Source organism: Dunckerocampus dactyliophorus, chromosome 10 (assembly GCF_027744805.1).
Source record: "Dunckerocampus dactyliophorus isolate RoL2022-P2 chromosome 10, RoL_Ddac_1.1, whole genome shotgun sequence".
NCBI classification, from domain to species: Eukaryota; Metazoa; Chordata; class Actinopteri; order Syngnathiformes; family Syngnathidae; genus Dunckerocampus; species Dunckerocampus dactyliophorus.
Window position 1 is genome coordinate 21,026,622 of NC_072828.1, and position 22,514 is coordinate 21,049,135.

The window sequence follows — 22,514 nt, forward strand, 5'->3', positions numbered from 1 at the left end:
AGTAAACGAGCAAAAGGGGTTCGGGAGCGCTTGGGAGTGTGACCAATCACAGCGGAGTGGGCTTTGGCGGGAGGTGTACCTGGAGGAGGGCCGGGAGTGGAGTAAATTACACAGACCGTTTGGGCGGGAGGCAAGAAACACTGCAGGAAGAGGTGCAGAGTCTGGCAGACCTGAAAGCTTTCTGCGCGGGTTATCGTGTGTAGCTGCTCTATAGGAGTCCAGAACTCAATACAAAGACCCGAAAATTTGTATAATAGGTCCCCTTTAAGAAAGAAATGACTTAAGGGTGTACTCACCCCGAGATACTTGAGATACTTGAGTTCAAGTATCTCAGGGTCTTGTTCACGAGTGAGGGAAGGTTGGAGCGTGAGGTTGATAGGCGGATCAGCGCAGCGTCTGTAGTAATGCGGTCGCTGTATCGTGGTGAAGAGAGAGCTGAGCCGGAAGGCAAAGCTCTCAGTTTACCAGTCGATCTATGTTCCCACCCTCACCTATAGGAGCTTTGAGTTGTGACCGAAAGAACAAGATTGTTTCCTCTGTTGGGTGGCTGGACTCACCTTAAGATATAGGGTGAGGAGCTCAGCCATCTAGGACGCCACCCTGGTGAAGTGTTCCGGGCATGCCCAGCCGGGAGAATGCCCCGGGGCAAACCTGGGACACTATACCGCTGTATGACTGCAATTTCTATGACTTTGTGGACTTTTTCCAATCTTATTTGGAGTCATTACAATGTTTTTATTTTGCACAAGATTGCAGCTGTCATTACTTGCAGGGAGGACGATCACATAAATTAAGTGACACATTCTATTCTGCTATATTTCTGCGATTTGTATGACTTTGTGGAATATTTCCAGTTTTATTTGCAGTCTTTGTGATTATTTTGTGCCGGATTGTTGCTGTGCTTAATTACTTGTAAGAGGGGCAATCACTTTAATTCAATGATACATTCTATTCTGCTGCATAACTGCAATTTGTATGACTGTGGAATATCCATCCATCCATGCGTTTTCTATGCCGCTTATCCTAATTATGGTCGCGGGGGTATGCTAGAGCCTATCCCAGCTGACTTCAGGCGAGAGACTGTTGAATATTTCCAGTATTATTATAGTATTGTTTTGATTATATATTTTGTTAGTTTGTGCAAGGCTGCAACTGTCATGAATTAATTATCACATTAATTAAATGTTACATTGTATTCTGATATAATTACTGCTCTTTCTATGAATTGGTGGAATATTTCCAGTCTTATTTTCAGTCGTTAAGATTTTTTGTTGTGCACAAGGTTGCTGCTGTCCTAAATTACTTGCATGGCAGCCGATCACATTCATTAAATGATACACTGTATTCTGCTATATTACTGCAGTTTCTATGACTTTGTGGAATATTTCCAGTCTTATTTTAAGGTGTTGTGATTATATATATTGTGCAAGCTTGCTGCACAGCGATCACGTTAACGATGACACGTTTTTAATACGCACACAAATGTAATTGTGGGTGTGCACGTGTGGGTTAAGTTTTGGATCCTTTTGAGTCTTTGTGTTTATTTATTTCTATTATGGATTGTGTCACTTATTATTAAGAATTTGCAAAGAGCGGTCGCATTCTCGTCATTCCAATTAATTAACCACAAATAATTATGTTCAATATTTCAAGTTAGCTAAGATAAAAACTCAGGGAACGCTGATGAGCGAAATGTTGCAAAAGATAACCAATCATCAAACCACTGCTACACAATTGAAAGTTAGAGGGCACTTTTAGGACCTCCATAACCTTCCATGTTCGTTTATTATAAAGGGAGAGATGGTGTAGGTAGATGAGGTTAAATAAATTCGTTTTTCTACTGATCTGGAAACATTTAGCAGTTATGGTTCTATTTCAAAACATTTATATCGATTTGAAATGTCAGTCAACTCATGATATCTGGCTTTTGTTGAAATTACTCCCTGCTGCTATGCATCTTGGAGTCACAGTTACACTTTCTGGCTAAAACACTTCCCAAAACAATTCAATGATAACAACTGATAAAGTATTGATATCAACAGATTTTATTATTATTATTTTTTTAAAAAGCATCTGTGACAAAAAGAAACTAATTGGAAACTGAAAATAATGCTTTCATGCACAGGAAATATGGCTTTTGTTCAAGAAAATTCACACATACTGTAAATCCATAGTGTGAAGGGTTGGAATTCCGTTTTGGGGGCCTTGAGGGAACTTTAGAGAATTCCTCTTGCTGAGAATGTCGTCTGCTTACAGTAAATACAAAACCTCTAACCACTTAAGTGGGCTAAGCAAAGACACAGAAACAGTCCAAACACATACAAAATATACACTTCCAGGCATCTACCTACACCATCTTTCCCTTTCTGGCCACAAGATAAGATGCACACCAAAGCTGGCTCTACCCAAGGTGGTGCCCTCCTCCATCAGCGATTTGAATCCGCTTACAAAAGAAATTGAATGGCTTTTTTTTTTTACCTTTGTCTGCAATTTGTAAGATAATTTGTCACCCAATTTTTGTGGTTAACAAATTACAAATAAATACCACAGTACGACATAAATACCCTGAAGTCTAAATAAAAGTATTGTAAATAAGTCAATAAATAATAATAATATTATTTTATTATCACTAAAAATCATCAGTCCATAAAATGTTAGTCTCAAAATTGTTGAGGCTCATCTTTGGCAAATTCCAGCCTGGCCTTCCTATTCTCTTACTAATGAGTGCTTTGCATTCAACGGACTTTTGTTCATGAAGTCTTCTCTGAACGGTAGACATTGATACCGTCACTCCTGCCCTCTGCAAGTTCTTTCTGATGTCACCAACAGTTGTTTTAAGGTCTTTCTTTACATCTCTCACAATATTTATGTCATCCACTGCTGATCGTTTCCTTGGTGTACCTGTTCCACATCTCTTACTGAGTACACCCGTGGTTTCTTTCCACTTCAGGACATTCCAAAGGTTTATACTGTTTATGACACAGTGTTTGTGCAATGGTTCTGATTCATTTCCCATCTTCTCTCAGATTCACAATTGTTTGTTTCTCATCAATAGACAGCTGTCTGGTTTTCATGTTGTTTTCACCTCTAAATGCAGTCTGCACAGGCAAAACCTATTCTACCTGATCTGAAACTGAGCGTAGGCATCTATCTATTTATCTCTCTGTCTGTCCGTCCGTCCTTCTTTCCTTCCTAGTTTTCAAGTAGAAGGCGCTATCTTCTAAGTTGGGCATCTGATCCAGATGTAAATACCTGGAAATAAAAGCTCAAAAGTTGTTCTCTGATCTCATAGTCATCATTTGAGGTCAAGCCCAAACGTCTACAGTAAAAATAGGGGAATTGGCCTGTTTTTTTTGTTATAATTTGCAGTATTATAAACTGGGTATATACTATAAGCTTTACATGTGAGCGTTTTTTCAAAAGTTCATAATTCATGCAGTTAGTAGTACGTAGTACGGCCTATTACAGTTTTTCTCAGTCGCTTTGGTGCTTTTCTCAGATCAGAATGAAAGTATTCATAACTATTAGTTCAACCTCCACCACATTTAGTCATTTGTGTCAAATCAGAATAGCAATTTCTCCTTGCTCTGATCAAATTGTAAATGCTTTTGGACATGCATCAGTTCATACAATTCTCTGCTGTTTTTTAACATTATCATTGAACTATACTTGTGGATGCTGAATAGTCGTTCCCAACAGTCTTCATTTCATTGCGTTAGTCGTTACATACAAAATTGTTGAACTCGTTATCAAATCCCGTCAAGCAAATGTTATACTTTTTTGCTGGAAATTGAATAATTCCTGTCAGGTGAATTTCAGCTGTCACCCGAGGAGGTGTGTGAAGTATTTAGACGTAACCGATGACAAGCCACTTGTTCACAGTCACTCAAGGATACAAATCCCTTGAACCCTCACTTGGCAAGCATACATGAACCACGCAGGTCATGATGTCTCCCATTTGTACAATTGTCGACACATAAATGGAAGGTCAGCATTGTGGAAGAGGGGTGGTCGGAGGGTGCGACCAAATGCTGGAAGAACCACCGTGAATTCAATCATTCAAACGTTTCATAGGGAGAACAGGTATGTTTGCTATTGGACAGTAATCCAACATTTCATACAGTATCTGTTGTTGACTGTACATTACTGTCATTTTACTCTGCACCGCATAGGATTGAAAGACAACCTCGCAGAGGTGGAAGAGGGCAGCAAGAGGAAGCCATTTGTGCAATGGTGATCGCAAACAATGAAATAAGGTTGAGAGAAATTCAAAGCGCTTTCACAGATGACAACAATATATTTGGCAATATATTGCAACAATTGACAAGAGTGCTCAAGAAAAATGAAACGCGAATGAAACAATTGTACAAAGTGCCAAAGAGTGATGGAGATCCGTCACCAGTATGAACAGGTAAAACATGTCTTCTATGTATACTAACGTTCAACTGTTTTACTTTGTGTAGTTTCATGCAGTACACTAGCAATTCTCTATACAGTCATGGAAAAAATTATTGGAACACCTTTGTTTCTTTAGGTTATTGATCCATTTTAATGCCTGGTACAACTAAAGGTACATTTGTTTGGACAAATATGATGATGATAACAAATATAGCTCATAAGAGTTGAATTTAAGAGCTGATATCTAGCAACTTCCATGGTTTTCTTCATAAGAACCAAAATCACTTGAGTTTTTATAGCATTGTTGCCAAAAAATTGAGCTCTTATGAGCTGTTTTTGTTGTCATTTTTATATTCGTCCAAAGTAAGGTACCTTTAGTTGTATCAGGCATTAAAATGAGCAAGAAACTGAAGAAACTAGGGTGGTCTAATCATTTTTTCCGTGACTGTATGTATTCACAGAAATATACTGTAAAACATGTTTTCCATAAACATAATTATATTACGTTACACAGGAAAAGTTGTTTTGTATCTTTTGCCTGAATTAAGCATCTTCAAGGAACTAAAATAAAAATATAAGTCATTCAAAGGAAGCATTGTTGATGTAATATTCTACACTGGTCACCAGGTGTCAGTAATGTTACTGTAATGTTCTGTGAGACACACAAGCACCATTGCCGAAACAACAGGCTTTTATTGCAGGTTTGAATTACCTCACAACAGGCACAATAATCCCTAATAAAAATCCCTAATAAAAACTCGGGCTACTGTTGTGACCATAACCCACGGCAAGTTGAGTGCCACTCGAGCTGGTCCCTTGGGAACACATTTATCACAACACACACAAGCATGAGTCTTATTTATGTCTTAAATGGCTTATTTACACTTATTATGTCTACTGTATAAAAGTAAAAGTGACTATAGGGGTGTTAGTTCATGTCTGGAGGGCTCTAATAATGTTAAAAAACATATTTAGAAGGTCGTAAACAGGTTTTCTATAGTCAAGTTTACCTAATGTTGTGGCCAGAGAGCAGACTGTATTTTTTTATGTACATAAATGATCAATTTCATGTTTTTTCTTCATATAATTGCAATAATTTGGTCCACGGAAAACTGCGTCCATGATAAAACATTCATCAACTTTACAGGCAATGCTTTAAGTCGCATTCTCAATGTAAACAAGTGTAAAAAATAAGTGACCTGAGCAGGTATAATAAAACTAAATGAAAGGGAAAAAAAGAAAATGTGTTTTTTGTGTATTTTTGCAGAAAATGTTTGCACAGTCATGGTTAAGCAAACTAAAAGGTGAGCCTCACGCCAGCACAGGGGGGAGCAGGTGAAGTACAGTAGGCGTCACTGCTGTGAGGTGATGATGAACATTCGACAGGATTCTTATGTTAAAGACTGCTTGAGGGGTGAGTGGCTGTTTTGGGGAAAAAAAAAAAAAAGAAAGAAAGAAGCCACCTGTAAATGTATCAAACATGAGGGGCCCACATCTCCTGACGCGGCCTCTTTTTAGTGTCACCTTTCACATTTTTCTCTTCTTCCAAGCGGAGCAAACCCTCATCCTTCCCTCACACTGAAAAGGAGATTGCTCTCTTGCAGGACAGGGAGGGGTGACGGGCAGCTTACTCCTGTGAGGGATTAGCCTTATTAAAAATGAAACGGTCCTGAGTGACAGGCCAATGGAGGTGGAGGTGGAAGGAGCGTGTGAGGATCTGAGGCGCCGCTCCTCTGTGTTCTCGCTCCCTCTGTTCTTCACTTTCACCTCCTTACTCCCTGCTCATCTTCACCCGCTCTCATCGTGGTGGCGGCCCACAACAGGCAGATCTGTCTGCAGTGCGTCAAGAGATATATGCTGAAGCCCTCAGAAGAGCTGCCAAGTACAGCAGGTTGGATGGTGCGGAACAAAAGACCCTCAAAAACACACCAGAGAGCTTTTTCATCTTTATAAAATGTCTTTAATAGCCCTCCTTTTGAAGGACACTGCATGCATGGAATTTCTGCAGGGTCACTGAATAGAGGCTCCCCGCAATTAATGGGACTTAGCTCCCATGTTTATATGAGCTGAATGAGTCGTATACTTTGGAGAAAATGACCTAAGCTGAGCTTCTCGTAGTCGTAGGGGCCCTTCACATAAAAGCAATGTTGTTAACATGTGGAAGGTGTTTTGAAAACGCAATACAGAAACGGAAATAACGCTCACAAGAGTTCAATTTATGGTGCGCGCACAGTGCACAGTGTCCGATTACTTTTTGCGGCAAGCAGGATGTCATGCAGTGTCCTGCATGAAGAAGCTTTTTTTTTTTTCTGTGACAACATCAAAGCGACCACACGTCAAGCATGTGACATAAAGGCAGTCCGCATGACTGTTTCTATAGTTTGTGCACATTACGCCATCATCGTGTCCCCGTTTGTGCACAAAGGTGGAAAAATTAGCCCTGGAAATGAATTCTAACATTGATGTACAGTATAGTGATGAATGGGACTAATAGTGTAATAGTAATTTGTTTCTACAGTGTTTCTCAGCTACAAGAAAGTGAACTACTAATAACTACAGTAATGTAACGGCATGACACCCATTTTGCAGCGTTTCCATTTGTTTCTGCAAGTCAATTTTTCTTCATCCTATAGAATGTATATGTGAAAAACTGTTAACATCCATCCATCCATCCATTTTCTATGCCGCTTCTCCTCATTAGGGTCGCAGGGGTATGCTGGAGCCTATCCCAGCTGACTTCGGGCGACAGGTGGGTTACTGGTCGCCAGCCAGTCGCAGGGCACATCAAACTGTTATCATTTTTTTCCAGTTTTTACTAGGTCCTTAGGTCATATGCAAAATATGCATGTAATGTATTCTTTTTTTTCCAAATATAATCCAAATACATTGGTACCTCAGTTTTCGTCATGAATCCGTTCCAAAGGGTCATAAAAACCCCCTGAAAAGTCTGAAACCCAAGGTAGTTTTTGCTACAGGAAATGATGTCAATCCATTTAATCCGTTCCAGACACACAAAAATATGAACAAAAACTAAATGTCATTGAAATAGTTATGGTTTTACATACAGAAAACAATGGATAGAACTTACTGTTGATGCAGACTTCGCATACATCTGGGCGAGATGGAATCCAACCGTGTTTCTCACCTTCTTTGTCATTTTGCTGGCACTCACAACTTTTTTTTGGCCTCGTTCCAGCGTAGAGGGCTTTGGTTGGGCCCTGAGTTTGCTGAGCGATACAGTACAGGGCTAACGGAGCAGTTCAAGGGTGTCCAAGCATTTTCCACCAAAGGCCACTTACTGTAAAATGAAAGGATGCAGGGGCCGCTTTGATATTTTGTGAGCCAACCCATGCAGATACGCTAAGAAGTTATATAATATACTGTACCTGTATATATATTTCACTAAAAATACCCTCCTGCATTTCAGGTTAGTGGTTTAGGTGAAATGCTGCTAAAATGCCATTATTTTTCCTCATAATGTGAAGAGTTTATTCTCCTAAAATTGCAACTTTTTTTTGTCATTCGATTATGACTTTTTCTTTTTAATATTTTGACTTTATTTTCGTTTTCCATTTATGCTGTTTTTTTTTTAATGTTACAATTATTTCTACTTTTCTCTTGCAATTTTTTTCCCTTAGTTATGACATTATTTCCAGAATGTTTTGACTTCATTCTCGTAATAATAGAACGTTTTCCCCAACCTAATTTTCCAAACAAATTTGACAACATTATCCTTTGTTTTGTTTGTTTCTCATATTACATCTTAAAACAAAAAAATCTTTAATATTTCAACTTCATGCTACAAAAAATTACATAATTTTTCTTCTTAATGTTGCCAGTTTATTCTCGTAAAATTGTGAGTTTTGTCTTGTCAGAATACGACTTTTTTCTTTTAATATTTTTAATACTTGAATACATTTTACTTATACTTTTTTAAATACTTGAATAATTTAGTATTTCAATTTTTTGTTAATTTTTTTTTTTATCTTCATATTTTGACTTTATTCTTGCAATATTATAAATTTGCCCCCAACCTAACTTTCCAAAAATTACAACTTTATTTTTTGTTTTGTTTTTCATAATATTTTTCTTCATAATATTACATTATTCTTGTGAAATTACTTTTTTGTTAGTTTCCCACTTTTTCCTCTTTATATTTTGACTTTATTCTTCTTGTTATTAGTTTGCTTTCTTGTTAAATTCCATTTTTAGAATGTGCCGCGGGCAGCGAATGGCCCCCGGGCCACACTTTGGACACCCTGGACTAGTTTGTTACACGCAATATTGTACGAAAAATGTGGCAAATGGTCATTTATGCAATGAACAATGTGCGCTTTGACAGGAAAAAGGCAGTGTATGACAATGAAGGGCTTTTATTGTGAACCCACAAAAGCTGTGTCTCAATTTGCGCACTTCCGTACTTAGACTTCATAAATTTTGAGTGCATAAGTGCTTCCATACCGAGAAGTACGGCAAAATGCAACGTACTGTGACTCAACACGCCCTTACCACCCTCAATAATTGCCATCTTGGCTACGTGGCAGAAGGGGAGGGACTAACTCCAGTGGTTACAATTCACAATTAAAAAGGAGAGAAGTTAAGTAAGTTGAAGCATACTGAGGAAATGATTCCAATTGAGACACAGCCTATCGCTGTACTGTAATCATAACGTGGTAGATGGAGAATGATGGGCTGGTGCGTGCCATGTTTCAGTTAGCATTAGGAGACATCTACTAGTACTAACACCATCACGACCTTCAGGTTCCATATTTCATCACCCACCAACAGTTTGATGCTCCTTATTAGGACGTTACTGTAAAGACCGTATGCGGTGGTGAAAGTCTCAAACAAAGGCCGTGTGTTTGTGCGGTTGACTCGCAGCTATGATAGCGCCTCAAAGGTCAGCAGAGATTAAGAGAACAGAGACGTGAGGAAGAGAAGGAGAAGATCTGGTTTCACATGCAGGTGGCTTTCAAGGATGTTTACCTAAAGAGACCATATCGCCCCCCTCTCTCTCTCCCTCTCCCAAATTAGAAATCCACCAAAGTTCCATCCAGTGCCCTCTGACAGGCAACTGATATCAAATGGAGACTCGGACTATGCAAACAAGGCTGTTATTATGTCTTCCTCGCTCTTCATCCTCAGATGGAGTTTCACTCTTTGCTCTTTCTGGGACTGACGAGAGAGACGTTGTCAGTCAACTGTAAAAGTCTGGAGATGTTTATTCCAACCGAAATTGTCATGTCCAAAAAGGAGTAGGAAGTAGCAGAGCTTATTTAATCCTATCATATCTTCATCTCTATTCATGGTAATTCAATATACAGTATTACTGGTATATTAATAGAAATATACAATTTACCATCAATTCTGCTGTATAAGCCGCACCCACTAAATTTAAATGAAAAAGATTTGTACCTACTGTACATAAGCCGCACTGGACTATAGTCTGCGTCATAAAATGGCAAGTCCGTGAGGACCAGGCAGCTCTACTTTAACAAGAGCCAATCATGAGCTATGAAAAAAAATCGGAAATTGCAGGAGGTCAAGACTCAATATAACAGTCTGCCTCACGATGTAATTTTACAAGGAACACTAAACTCATCACACAGCAACTTAACAATCAAAAGGTATGTAAAATACGAGTTTAAAATGCAAAAGGAAACATTTGAAAGTTTTCCCATAATGCATTTCGCCTGAACAAAGCATTTCATTGGAGGACAAGCAGCATCGAAAATGGATGGGTGGCGCTGCAATACTGCCTCTGTCCACCAGAGGAGCCCAGAGGGAGGCTGATGTCATTGCAGCGCCCCAATGAATGCGTTGCTCTGATGCAATGCATTATGGGAAAACTTTAAAAGGGCTGTTTTTGTCCAACTCATATTGGTACATGTTTGTATATTTATCCGGTATTCATTTTGAGTGTTGAGTTGCTGTGTGATGAGTTTAGTGTTCTTTGTAGGATGACACCGTGAGTCAGACTGTTATATTGTCATGTTACATATATTGACCTCCTGCGATTTCCAGTGGGTTGACAAGCTCGTTGTGAGTGCACTCATAGCTTGTGATTGGCTCCTGACGGCTCACTGACTCACGAGCGACACAATATTGAAAACAGTTAGTAGTAGTTCTGGATTAACTGCGCCGCTGTATAAGCCGCAGGGTTCAAAGTTTAAGAAAAAAGTAGCGGCCTTTTACACCGGAAATGACAGTATATACAGAAATGACTTATAAATTGTGCAATACAGTTAACATTTTGACACCAGTTTTTATATACTGTCTTTATCCTCAATGTTTTTTGTTTACTGGTTCAGTTTAATTGGTTCAGAGCCAAACACCCCATAGTCACCTTTACACTTGTATTATCCATTATAGTAGACATAATAAGCCATTTATAAGTCCATCTACTGTGCATCTGTTACTCTAAATGTGCACGTATACGTTTGTGTGTCTGTCAGGCATATGTGAACATCTACATTTGTCCCTGAAAGTGCGACATTCCCACAGCGAATTTCACAGGATGGTTCAATACAGCTGCAACCTGGGAATATCCCTGAAGGTAGAAGATAGTTTTGGGGAGATTCCCGAATTCAACAAGGGGTAATTCCAAGACCTGTTAATCTCCGCACACAAGGCTGAGCGATAATGCCCAACTAGTGGCGAGAGAGAGGAGAAAAACATGTCACATTCGTTGCAATACCCCGGGATGCAAGACATGGTGGGACGACACACCAAAAGACAAAGAATATCAACGAAGAAGGCTAGGAGGGTCCAGCTAAGGCGAACATAAAACTCACCATGGGAGGTGGAAATGCGCAAGTAAAGGCCGGGAACAGAAACGAACAAAGATGAAATGGAATGCATTAAAACACAGGTGACCACAGGTAGTACTCACAAACCCAAATATGACAAAAAAAGAACCATTTAGGAAGGAACAGGGAACAAAAAACACAGGTGACACTCGAAGGTAAAATAATATACTTTATTATGATCATACATCACTCAGGATCCATACAAAGTAATATTGTCTTTTATTTTTTGCTTTAAATGCTGCTTTTATTTTCTCCAGAGGACATGCTAAAAACATCCCGTTGTGTATTTGCCCATGCAGAACTTGTGTTACACTTTTGGAACACTGCTGACAACTGTAATAAAATCATAGCATGCAATTACATTTGAATGCGAATGTCTCACCTTCTGTGAAAAGAGCTGGTGAATGCGTATTCAAATTCAGTGAGATGCAGTACGTTTTACGACAAACGACGTTAATATCGGTCATAGTATCAGTTCATAAATCAGTATTCTGTTTGTGAAACTAAATATAAACTGGTCCTCTGGAAAAACACTGAAGCAAAGCATTCATCTCTCTACTGTGGGAACGTGGTGACTTTACAAGATCATCTTTTTACACATAAATACCGAGATGAGAAACAGCCTTATTTGTGTCAATAAAGCTGTTGACCGTGCGACGTCCAGTACCTTTAAAAAAAAAAAAAAAAAAAAAAATATCACAACACGTAAAATTCTGAACACAGCTTAGTCCGCCAGAGACAGGAAAAAGGTCAACTATGTACACAGTATAACAAAAATAACAACATAATGTCTGATATGATCATCAATTTTACAGCTTACGTTGTACCGTGAGTTCAGCAAATGAGGATGTGTACAGGTAGCTTGAAGGGAAGAAATGCGACTATTCCTACAAGTCAACACTACAAGGTCATCAGAAGTATTTAAATACGCCACGGGAACACAAGCTGTCAAAACAATCAACTCCCAATACATTTATATTAATATATACATAATCATAGAGGTTAAATACTGTCTATTCGGAATTGATCCCTGGATTGCTGAAAACATCCGTTGTTGATTTTGGCAGCTAAGTCAGCAGTTTCCCATTTAGCGGCATTCTTCCAGAAGCAGGAGGAACCGTGTGAGATAATTGTTACTACGGGGGAACCAACACTGGAGTCATGCAGGGTAGCAAAGTAGCAACTGTGCCACAAAAATACACAACTACGTCATGTGAAATTGGGAGTAATTCGAGTGAATAAATAATGAATCAACGTACTTTCCAGAATAGTTTTTTTTTTTTTTTTTTTTAACGCTTAAAGGACAGCCATCACTATGGAAGTGAAAACGAACATCATAAAAAGCTCAGAGTAGAAATGCCCGCCAACATTGGTATTGACTGTCGTGACAATCATTGAATGCTAATGAATACTAGAGGGGTCGTGGATTCTGTGTGCTGTTACAAGGAGACCTGGGAGGAGAAAAGGAGGTTTTCATTCCAGACTAGCCTGAGACAATATTTTAAGAAGGTAGGAAGCTTCTGTTTGGACTGCAGCAGTTGTCGAACTCTGATGAAAAAAGTGTCTCACGTGTATGATTGCAAGGTTTATAGTGTGTCTTTCTGTGGAAGTTTTCTGTCATGTTACGTGGTTACCTGCTGTTTATAGACAAGTGCGGCTTATGTATGTACATTTTTTTTCTTTTTTGGTAGGTGCGGCTTATATTCAGGTGCGCTCAATAGTCCGGAATTTATAGTAATTTAGGTACAACTTCCGATGTACACGAAAACTCGACTTAACCTGAGGACCACCTGCAAAACTATTGTCCATGTACTTTAAATATTTTTTTTTTAAAAAAACAATTGTACCGTTTACCCCCGGCTACTTCGTCCAGCTACTTCCTGCGGATCCCGAGGCGTTCCCAGGCCAGTTGAGAGACATGGTCTCTCCAATGTGTCCGGGGTCTTCCCTGAGGCCTACGACCGGTTGGACGTGCACAAACACCTCGCCAGGGAGGCACCCTAACCAGATGCCCGAATCACCTCATCTGGCTCCTCTCAGCGGTTCTACTCCGAGTTTCTCCCGGATGACAGTGCTTCTAAGGGAGAGCCCAGCCACCCGAGGGAAAAAAACATTTTGGCCGCTTGTACCCGCGATCTTGTCCTCTCGGTCACTACCCAGAGCTCATGACCATAGGTGAGCGTAGGGACGTAGATGGACCTGTAAATTGAGTGGGAGGGGAGGAGATGGCACGCCACCCTTTTCCGAGCGAGAACCATGGACTCAGACTTGGAGGTGCTGATTCTACAGGATATCCATATTTGGAATTAGCGTTAAAAGGGCAAACTACTGCTGCTCATACTGCTGTTAGTCTCTCCACTCAGTTCACACGCCGAGTGACTGAACTACAATGACAAACGCCTGCTTTTTAAGTGCATTCATGTTGTACACATTTAGATGTAATTGTAAAAGCCTGAAAGGGAATGAATAATCGCAAAACAGTATGAGGGACATTACCCAATTTGGGGAATGATGTTCACATTTCGTATACCAAACGATGACGTTCTGACTTGTGTTTTTTCTTAATTTGATGTTTTTGACACCCTAAATGTAGGAAAGTGCAATATGAAATGACTGGACCCCCCCCCACTTAAACAGCAAGCTTTCAAGCTAGAAACTGAGGCAAATATTGAGTTTTTCCCATGGAACATCGGGAACACACAGGCAGGGCTGCTCACTAATAATGGCCTTGAAAGCGTTTCTTCCGCGGCTAAAAATGATGAAGCAGGGCTTTCTTTTCTGATGATTTGTTTTCTCAGCACATATTTCTTTCACAACCCAATTGCCTATTTTTGTTGGAAAGCAATACTTAATTGAAAGTTCTAATGCGTCTGAAATTCTTTCCTACCGCTGAAAAGATGTGGAAGTGCTCCATGACAAATGTTGCTTCAAAAGCCTGCCAGGAAAAAAAAAAAAGTATCTGTGAAAGTACAGTTTGAAAGTAATACATTTTGAAAAAAGTGGATGTCTGTTCTTATTATGTTTGTATTTTGGTCATTCACTCATTATTATTTATCATGCAGTGGAAAAGCACGGGAGTCTGCAAACGTTAGCATTGAGAGGGGATGCAGGATGTCTCAGGGTGGGTTTTCTATATGGTGGACCACCTTCACACAATTAAGGCACCTTTTAAACCCCTGAGGGGGTCAGTGGGTTCTTCTAATAAGAAGAAAACAACATGAAACATGAAACTCGAGCTAAACGACAACACAAAGTAAGACAACGTGCCGGTGAAAGTAAAAAGAAACCAAAGGAATGTCTGTGGGAAAGAAGTGCCCCGTTAAGTTCGGATTTGTCCCGTTTTTTTGTTCATTTTAGAAGCAGAGTTCGGTGAGGGTGTCTGTGCTGCAAGTCAGTATCCGACGTTGATCTTGTTCTTGTTGAGTTCTCTCTCCAGGTTCCCTATGAGGGTGTCGATGCTCTCCTGAAGGTCTCTCAGGTTCACCCTATTGCTCAGCACGGGGCTGATGTCCTGGATCTTCATGTAAGCCTGGTACGTGTGCTCCTTGGCCAGCCGTGGAGGCAAGATGTGCTCGCACATGCTTTCCTTTTCTTCCTCCTCCTCCTTCTCCGACAGTTGCTTGTTGCCTGAACCGTTGCTCTCTTCCTGCTTCTCTTCCTCCTGCTGCTCTGGCTGTTCTTCCTCCTGCACCGTATGATGGCTCAGAGTTTGCTCCTCATCAGCAGGACCAGGCAAAGGGTTGGTAACCTCCTGCAGAGTAGCCTCCTCTGCATCCTCAGGCTGTTCCGCTTCGGTGTCCTCCGAGGGCACGTCGTCATAGTCGGCCTCCTCTTTGCTGGAAGGAAGTGGCAACTCAGAGGGGAAGTAGCTCTCGCCGCAGTCACTCCAGTCGCCCGCGTAGCGGTTGCTCGGGCTGTCCAGGCGTCCAGGTTTTGGACGCAAAACGCCAGCCATCTCCGCTTCTGTGAGATTTAACACCTGAGGGCGCTCTTTTCGCCGCCGTAGAGGAGGGGCGGTGAGCGAGTCAGAAGCTGGAAGCGATGAGGCTACCGTGGAGGAGGACTGATCATGAGGGTCCACAACTGAAGAGATAAAACAGGCTTAATCAGTCAGATGGAAAACGCCAATCATCCCCCCCTTTTTGTACGTCACTGGCCTTTTCATCAGGATTACATCCTACAGACCTGGATGAAAAATCCCGCCTTTACAAAGATAATAAAGTTTTGATTGACACAAAAGACCTCATCTCACATTGTCAGCATGCATTGATACGCATTGGCTCTGATGTGTGCAGCTGTTCCTAATGAAGTGGCCAGTGAGTACGGTTTATGAACGCAAGGTTTCAAAGCATTGTTAGCACCCATCTGCAATACAGCCAACATCTAATATGCACCTGTCGCACAGTACGCTACGACAGTTTTTAATGATGGCAAAGTACGGCCTCAAAAGTCACTCAACTGCAGGGGTCTCAAACTCAACTTCGCAGGGGGGCTGCTGGAGGTCGTCTGGGTGAGGCTGGACCGCACCAAGTATTCCACAAAAAAAGGGTTTCAGGTATTCAGAAAACGTATAAAAATATGATCATTTGTAGCGTTGCTGGGAGTGCTTCCGGCTTCCCAGCATGTCTTGCAGCACTTGTTTTGTAAAAAGTTGCTAAATTTACACGTTTACAGTTAATGTAGTTGTTATTATTCACCATAGTAGTAGCAGGTGTCCTATGTGTGTCCATGTCGTGCTGTCATTTCCCTGTGTTACAAGCTCACTGTGCGTTCAGTGTTGTCTGAGTGCCCACCTCAGGATTTATGTGGCCCCGATACTTGACGATAGTTTGGCCCGTGATCTTGAGATTGAGACCCCAGCTCTACGGTCATGCCATTATGGTCCCAGACTACTACAACTTATTATCGCAACATTCTGCACAGCCGCCCACCTCCCACTTGGTGGAGGTAACTATGGTACTCAACGAGGGAAAGACACATCAATGGTAACATTAGTTGTTTTTTTTAAATGCAGGTATGAATGTGACTGTGTGCTTACAGTACGTGACCCAAAACATGACTAGAACCTCCTAGAGAACCTCCTGGGCTCACACAGTAACTAAAACCAGCACGGATCTGCGACCTACAGTAAAGCGCAAAGTGCATCGGTCCTTCGTAAAAATCAGTAAATACAAAACTGTACTCAATAAAAATATAAACACGTATAAATATAAACACTGCACAGTTTGGAGGGGCCTTTTATTGTGGCCAACCTAAGGCACACCAATCATGCTGTTTAATCAGCATGTCGATGTTGCATCTGCGGGGTGGATGAATGATGAATGCTCATATCACAGATTTAGACCGATTTGCGAAACAATATTTGCAAAACTGCGTTGCGTTTGCACGGGTGCGTGCTTGGTTCCACGCCATCGTGACTCAAAGAGTGAAAATCCAATCTTGACAACAATTCACTGAGCTCTTATTCAGCTCCTGCACCAGTTTTGTATTTTGTTGCTCAACCCTCCCGACTCGTTACAGTTTAACTACGTCAAAATGCTCGCCGTGAGAGAGGAAATGAAAACAACATGCTGGCCAAGTGAGCAACATACTGTACAGTATAACCATGCAATGCTCAGGTGAACACATGCAGAAATCACGCCACAGCAATCCATGACTTTGACACCATTCTACAGTTTGCTGTGACTGCCGACTGCGCTTTTTCCCGACTGATCTGAGACCTGTTCAGACATTATGATACAACCACCTGACAGCTGGCCTCACAAGCAGCAAAGTATTACCTGTTACTCTGTCTGTGTGTACCTACATGTGCTGACCCCGCTAGCCTTCCCATACTGGATTGGAAAGGGACAAAGACAAAACAAAACACGTATCAGGGCTACAAAATATGTACAAAAGGGCTTGTATCACAAAGTAAAGAACATATACTTTGTTTTTTGTTGAGTGTTCAAGTACCCAACAGTTCTCACTGTGAGTAACGATCATGTTAAAGCAGGGGTGTCCAAAGTGCGGCTTAGGAACCATTCGTGGGCCACAGATGTTTTTTTATGATTATTTTTATTTTATTTTATTTTATTTTTATTTTATTTGACAAGAAAACTTACAAAAAAAAACAGCAGCAAAAATGGAAAAATCAGCGGTAATTTTACAAGAATAATGCCAAAATATTAAGAGAAAAAAGTTGAAATCAAACGAGAAAAAGTCGTAATTTTACGAGAATAACGTTGTAGTAAAGTAAAAATAATGTCATTTTAGTCGCGTAAAATGTAAATATTAATGAAAAAATACGTACTTTTTTTTATACTTGTAATATTACGAGGAACGACAAAACAACAAATAAAGTTGTCATTTTTGGAAAATTAGGTTTTGTGGAAAAAAGAATGTTACGAGAATAAAGTCAAAGCATTATGAGAAGAAAGTCAGAATTATGGGAAGAAAATTCCCAACAGGACATTTGAAAGAGTGGAAACGTAAAAAAAAAAAAAAAAAAAGACACCAGCAGAAATGAGAAAAAAAAACAGCTGCAATTTTACGAGAATAAACTTGCAATATTATGAGGAAAAAATGTCATTTTAGTAGCAGAGTTGAAATATATATATTTTTTATTATTATGAGAAACAAAGGCAAATAAAACAATGTCATTTTAGTAGCATGAAATTGAAATGTTAATGAAAAAATATATTTTTTATAGTCATAATATTATGAGAAACAACAAATACAATTGTCATTTTTGGAAAATTGAGTTGGGGAAAACATTTTAATATTATGGGAATAAAGTCATTATATTACGAGAAGAACATTTCCAAAGATTATTTAAGAAGAAAGTTGAAATATTTGAAAAAAAAAGACCAACATTCATGCTAACACAGTGTTCCCTCGCTCTGTTGTAGTTCACCTTTCGCATATTCGCAGATTTTTTTTGGTGCTTTTTTTTTTTTTATTACAGCGTATGAACGCTGTTACAGGACGAGCATGCACCTTTCAGAAGAACTGCATTGTGGGAAGTTGAGTTTCTATCTCTTCCCTCTCTTGTCTGCCTGCTCCGCCCATTGTTTTCTGCATCCTGATTGGCTGTAGACCACTGTCAATCAATCTCCTTCATGCCGTCCTGCCACGTCTCCTGTGTCATGCTAGCTTGCTAGCTTGTAAATGAATCCTCGCTCCGTCTGCAGCACTATGTTTTAACAAGGATACACTACAGCGGAACGGCGCCAGGACAAAAAGACACTGTCACACGAGTGCAATACGTGTGAGTGACTTGGCAATTTCTTGTGTTGATCGTTGAGGTTGATCACTAAAATTCAAACGAAGGTTTGAACTTTTTTGAGAGTGTTTAAACAAGAGAGAAGTGTGAAAAAATGTTATTACCTATCTGAGAAAAGTGTATAAAGTGTATGGTGAGGGGTTTTACAGCCTTAAAACATATCTAATAATTGTAAAAAAAAAAAAATGAAGTTGGCTACTTCGCGGATTTCACTTATTGCGGGCTATTTTGGGCACCTATCCCCCGCGATAAACGAGGGAACACTGTAATATGCTTTTTCACCAACATTACAAAGCTTTTTTCATATCTACATGTTGGTTCACAAAATATCAAAGCAGCCCTTGCATCCGTTTATTTTTCAGTATGTGGCCCTCAGGAGAAAAAGTTTGGACACCCCTGATCTAAAGGATTTCAACTAAATTCCCGCTGCTGGAAAAAACTGCATTCCTTGTCCCTACCCTTAAGTTATGGAATCTTTAAGACATTCTGCTATTTTCATTTGCTGAGACTCCCAAAGGCAGAATGTCCTTGTGTCCTTTGTAAAGCCATATTCAATATAAGCACACAACGTAAAATAATCATAAAGATTCACATTTTCCTTCTTCATTACAGCCAAAAAACATCTCCTGACACATTCATCTGGCAAATTACATTCTTTATGTCCGAAGAATTTCACACACCTTCCCCTGCACCTTTATACAGCTTGCAGGAAATGTCAGGATGTTTTTTTTTGTTGTTTTTTTTTAACCAAAAGTAATTGGATGTCCTTGGAAAGGCATGCAAACTGTCTGAGAGGTGTGAAGAGGTGGCTGAAAATACCCCGTGATGACTGTCAAACGATTAGGGGCTAAGGTTAAGTCTGGAATGTTTTTAATGATAGTGCAGGCATCCTACGGAGTCTCCTGGAAAAGGAAAGAAAAGTGATGCTGCTCGGGGTGTAAACAAGCTGGAATGAAAAAACTATCAGTTACGTCTACTCGTGTAATTTAAAACGTAATTACTCCGGGTGGTTTTGGCGTCACCATTTGACCCATGTGGGTTGAATTTATTGAGGGGGGAATACACTCATTGGCCTTTTTTTTTTTTTGCTTGGGCGCACTTGCACAATCGACTGAACTCCAACTACTGTGCAAGCATCGTTCTTTTCAAGAACACACATTACAGTAGATCCACACTATTCACCCATAAAAAGACCTAAAAATACCTTTTTCAGGGTTATTAAATACATTTTACTCATTAAGAAATAATTCCAGTCATGTCTTGTCAAAGCATCTTCATGCTGGAAAATGTTGAGTGATTTGACCTGTGCGACAGCGCCCTACACCGGATTCAGAGCTGCAGCACTCGTTTCCCCTGCTGACAGCACCATCAAACCACACTATATTTAGGTTGCCGCAAAATCAGATGGAGAGAATTAACGTTAACAGATTGAAGAACATTAAAACAGAGAAAAGAATTCAGTGACTCTGTGAGGATTTACTGTATTGTTGCGCTACCCCATGAAGACAATTGTAAGTATTGTGCAGTGCAGCTACATGCCGAATCCGATGCGCAGTTCACTGAGGTCTAACACTCGTTGGCACATCATCAGGCAGATCATAGCCATCTCCAAATTGAGTCTTTATTACATTAAATTCTTTCATTAAATTGGGTTGTAAAAATGTAGCACACCAGTCAAAATGAGTGTCTTAGGCTTTCACAATAGCAGCTCATGAATAAATTAGAGGGTGCAAAATAAAAGGAAATTAGCTGTGTTTTACAGTTCCTTCACGTTCCACACTAAACTGCAGCTGCCGCCAACAGCTGTTGGGTGATGCTGGCGCTGCGGTTTTGCCCCTGCTTGGTGAGTTATCAAAAGGCAGGGGGGCCACGCCTCAATGTTTGACTTAAACAAGGTCGTGCAGGCACAGCCTGCCATATTGAACTCCTCTGTGGACGGTTTCATCTGTGAGGAGGAAACAGATGGCAGCTGATTGCTATCAAAAGGTGGTGTATATCCACAGTAGGCCTGGGCCAGTATGAGATCCTTACAGTATGATATCCTTGGGCAGTTTCACAGTATTATAGCTTTAAAATGTGTTATTTTGAAATATCTTTCTCATTTTTAAATCTTTTTAGTGTATTTTGTCATTTACTGTATTATAAGTTTTAAGCTACAATGTGTAGTGTCAATACGCGTTTGTTTGCACTACAAGCGATTCAACATTTGACATTTGTGACATATTAGGTTATGATATTCACCTTAACGTGTCGAAAATGTACTTAAATAGTGTTATGTGCTTACACATTAGTTCCGATAGCTGCAAACCCATGTGAAATACACACTAAATCCACACGGTTCAGGATGCAAAACTCCACAAGGGCACACGTCTTGTCACACCGGCGCGGCTAATGAGGCAGCTAACGTCACTGCTAGCTTTGGCAACCCATTTCATGCCCGTGGTTTCAAGACATCGGAGCCCAGGTCCAACTGTGAGGAATAACACACGACATGACAAAGTATTTCCACAATGTGGCCGCTCTGAACCCCCACTTTCTCTCATACCATAGGACCGTATGACAGATTATTTTAGCGGTTTTGAAGCTGTGACATTTTCATAGCAAGGTATACCTTGAGACCGATCCTCAGCAATCTACCACACTCATTAACACACGGCACTCTGTGGAGTTGTTTTATAAGGACATATTGCCACCTATAATGAACTTAAATGAGAATGTAACATGTTAGATTAGGTATTTAGAGACACACCCATAGAAGCATGGAATAATTACCTGGCCAGAGCTGCAGCAAGTAGTGCAGGACTTCAATGTGCTTTTTAAAGTGCAGCGCACTGGCGAGTTCCTCTGAGTCGATGAAGACTCGGTTGCTGTGACAGGACGCCTCCTGGCGCTGGCTGAGCAACACGGGGCCGAAGCACACCGCCAGGTTCTGACATGTCATCTTGTTTACTTCCTGGTGGGACGCCACCAACTTGAGGTGGTCAAGAAGTTTCCGCAGTGTCATCTGATACAAGTGCAAGACATGTCATTATTATGATTAGTACTTGCAGGGGTTCCACTAGTAAAGTCGGTGCTCTGCTGAAAAAACTGACTCTTAAAATTGTGGTCTAGTTGCTAACGAGAGAGTAATATTCCGCAGACCTGATGGGAATAACATCCCTTATATATTTATTAGTAATATCAGAAAGACAAAAAAGAATGTGCAGCAAGTGTAAAGTTGTTTTTTATTTAGACGGGAAAACCAGCGACACCACATTTTGCTATCTGAGATGACAGTTTACTGTCAACACCGTCGCACGAGAGCAGGCCAATAATATGAAGTACATATAGTATGCTCACCCTCTCCACCTCAGGCAGGTTGTCCAGCAGACTGACGGTGTGTTCTGAGTCAGCCTGGTCGTTCTCACAGCCCCCTGATCCCATCCTCAGAGGTCTGGTGGCCATGGAGTCCAACACTGCCTCATACAGCTGCTTGGTAATCAGAGGGTAGGGTAGCTCTCGTAGATAGTCCTTTAATACACCTGTAGGTTGGGACAAAAGTAGCTTTGTGATGAAGTCTGACAAGTTATGGGGCAATAAACAACCTTGACAGTACCCTAAAGCCTGTGTTTTCATCTGCAGCAAAAACTATTTGGAGTGTGTACGGTGGTGCTGTACATTTGCAACCTCTGCCTCCAGAAGCTACAGGAAAACAACGTCTGTCTCCATGAAGCTCCTAAAGAATTGTAGGTTCGCCTTTTTATCTAAGGTGAAGAAGGGAGGATAAGTACTAGAATAATAAAGGCTGTTAGCAGTGCGATAGCTCTTTGTAGTAACCATCGGAAACCCCTTTACAACTGTTTGCCCAGTGTCTTCCTTACGGTGTAGTCATGAACACTGACCTTAACTAAGGCAAGTGAGGCCTGCAGTTCTTTGGGTTTTTGCTGTGGGGTCTTTTGTGACCTATTGGATGAGTCGTCGCCGCACACTGTGGTTCGCCTGAGTCCCAACGCTATTGATAGATGTCAATTACTTTCTTTCTTTCCGGGGTGGGGTTGCTGAGA

At 40.5% G+C, this 22,514-nt stretch overlaps 1 protein-coding gene across 1 annotated transcript in view; it reads right to left on the reverse strand.

Moving 5' to 3' along the window:
- Positions 1–11,363: 11,363 nt before the first annotated feature.
- syde2 (synapse defective 1, Rho GTPase, homolog 2 (C. elegans)) overlaps positions 11,364–22,514 on the reverse strand; it is a 45,697-nt gene continuing 34,546 nt past the window's right edge. The window contains exons 7-9 of the mRNA XM_054789489.1: positions 21,811–21,992; positions 21,244–21,475; positions 11,364–15,290 (exon numbers count right to left, since the gene is read on the reverse strand). Of these exons, the coding sequence (XP_054645464.1) occupies positions 14,599–15,290; positions 21,244–21,475; positions 21,811–21,992 (1,106 nt within the window). The 3' untranslated portion in view covers positions 11,364–14,598. The remainder of the gene's footprint in view (positions 15,291–21,243; positions 21,476–21,810; positions 21,993–22,514) is intronic.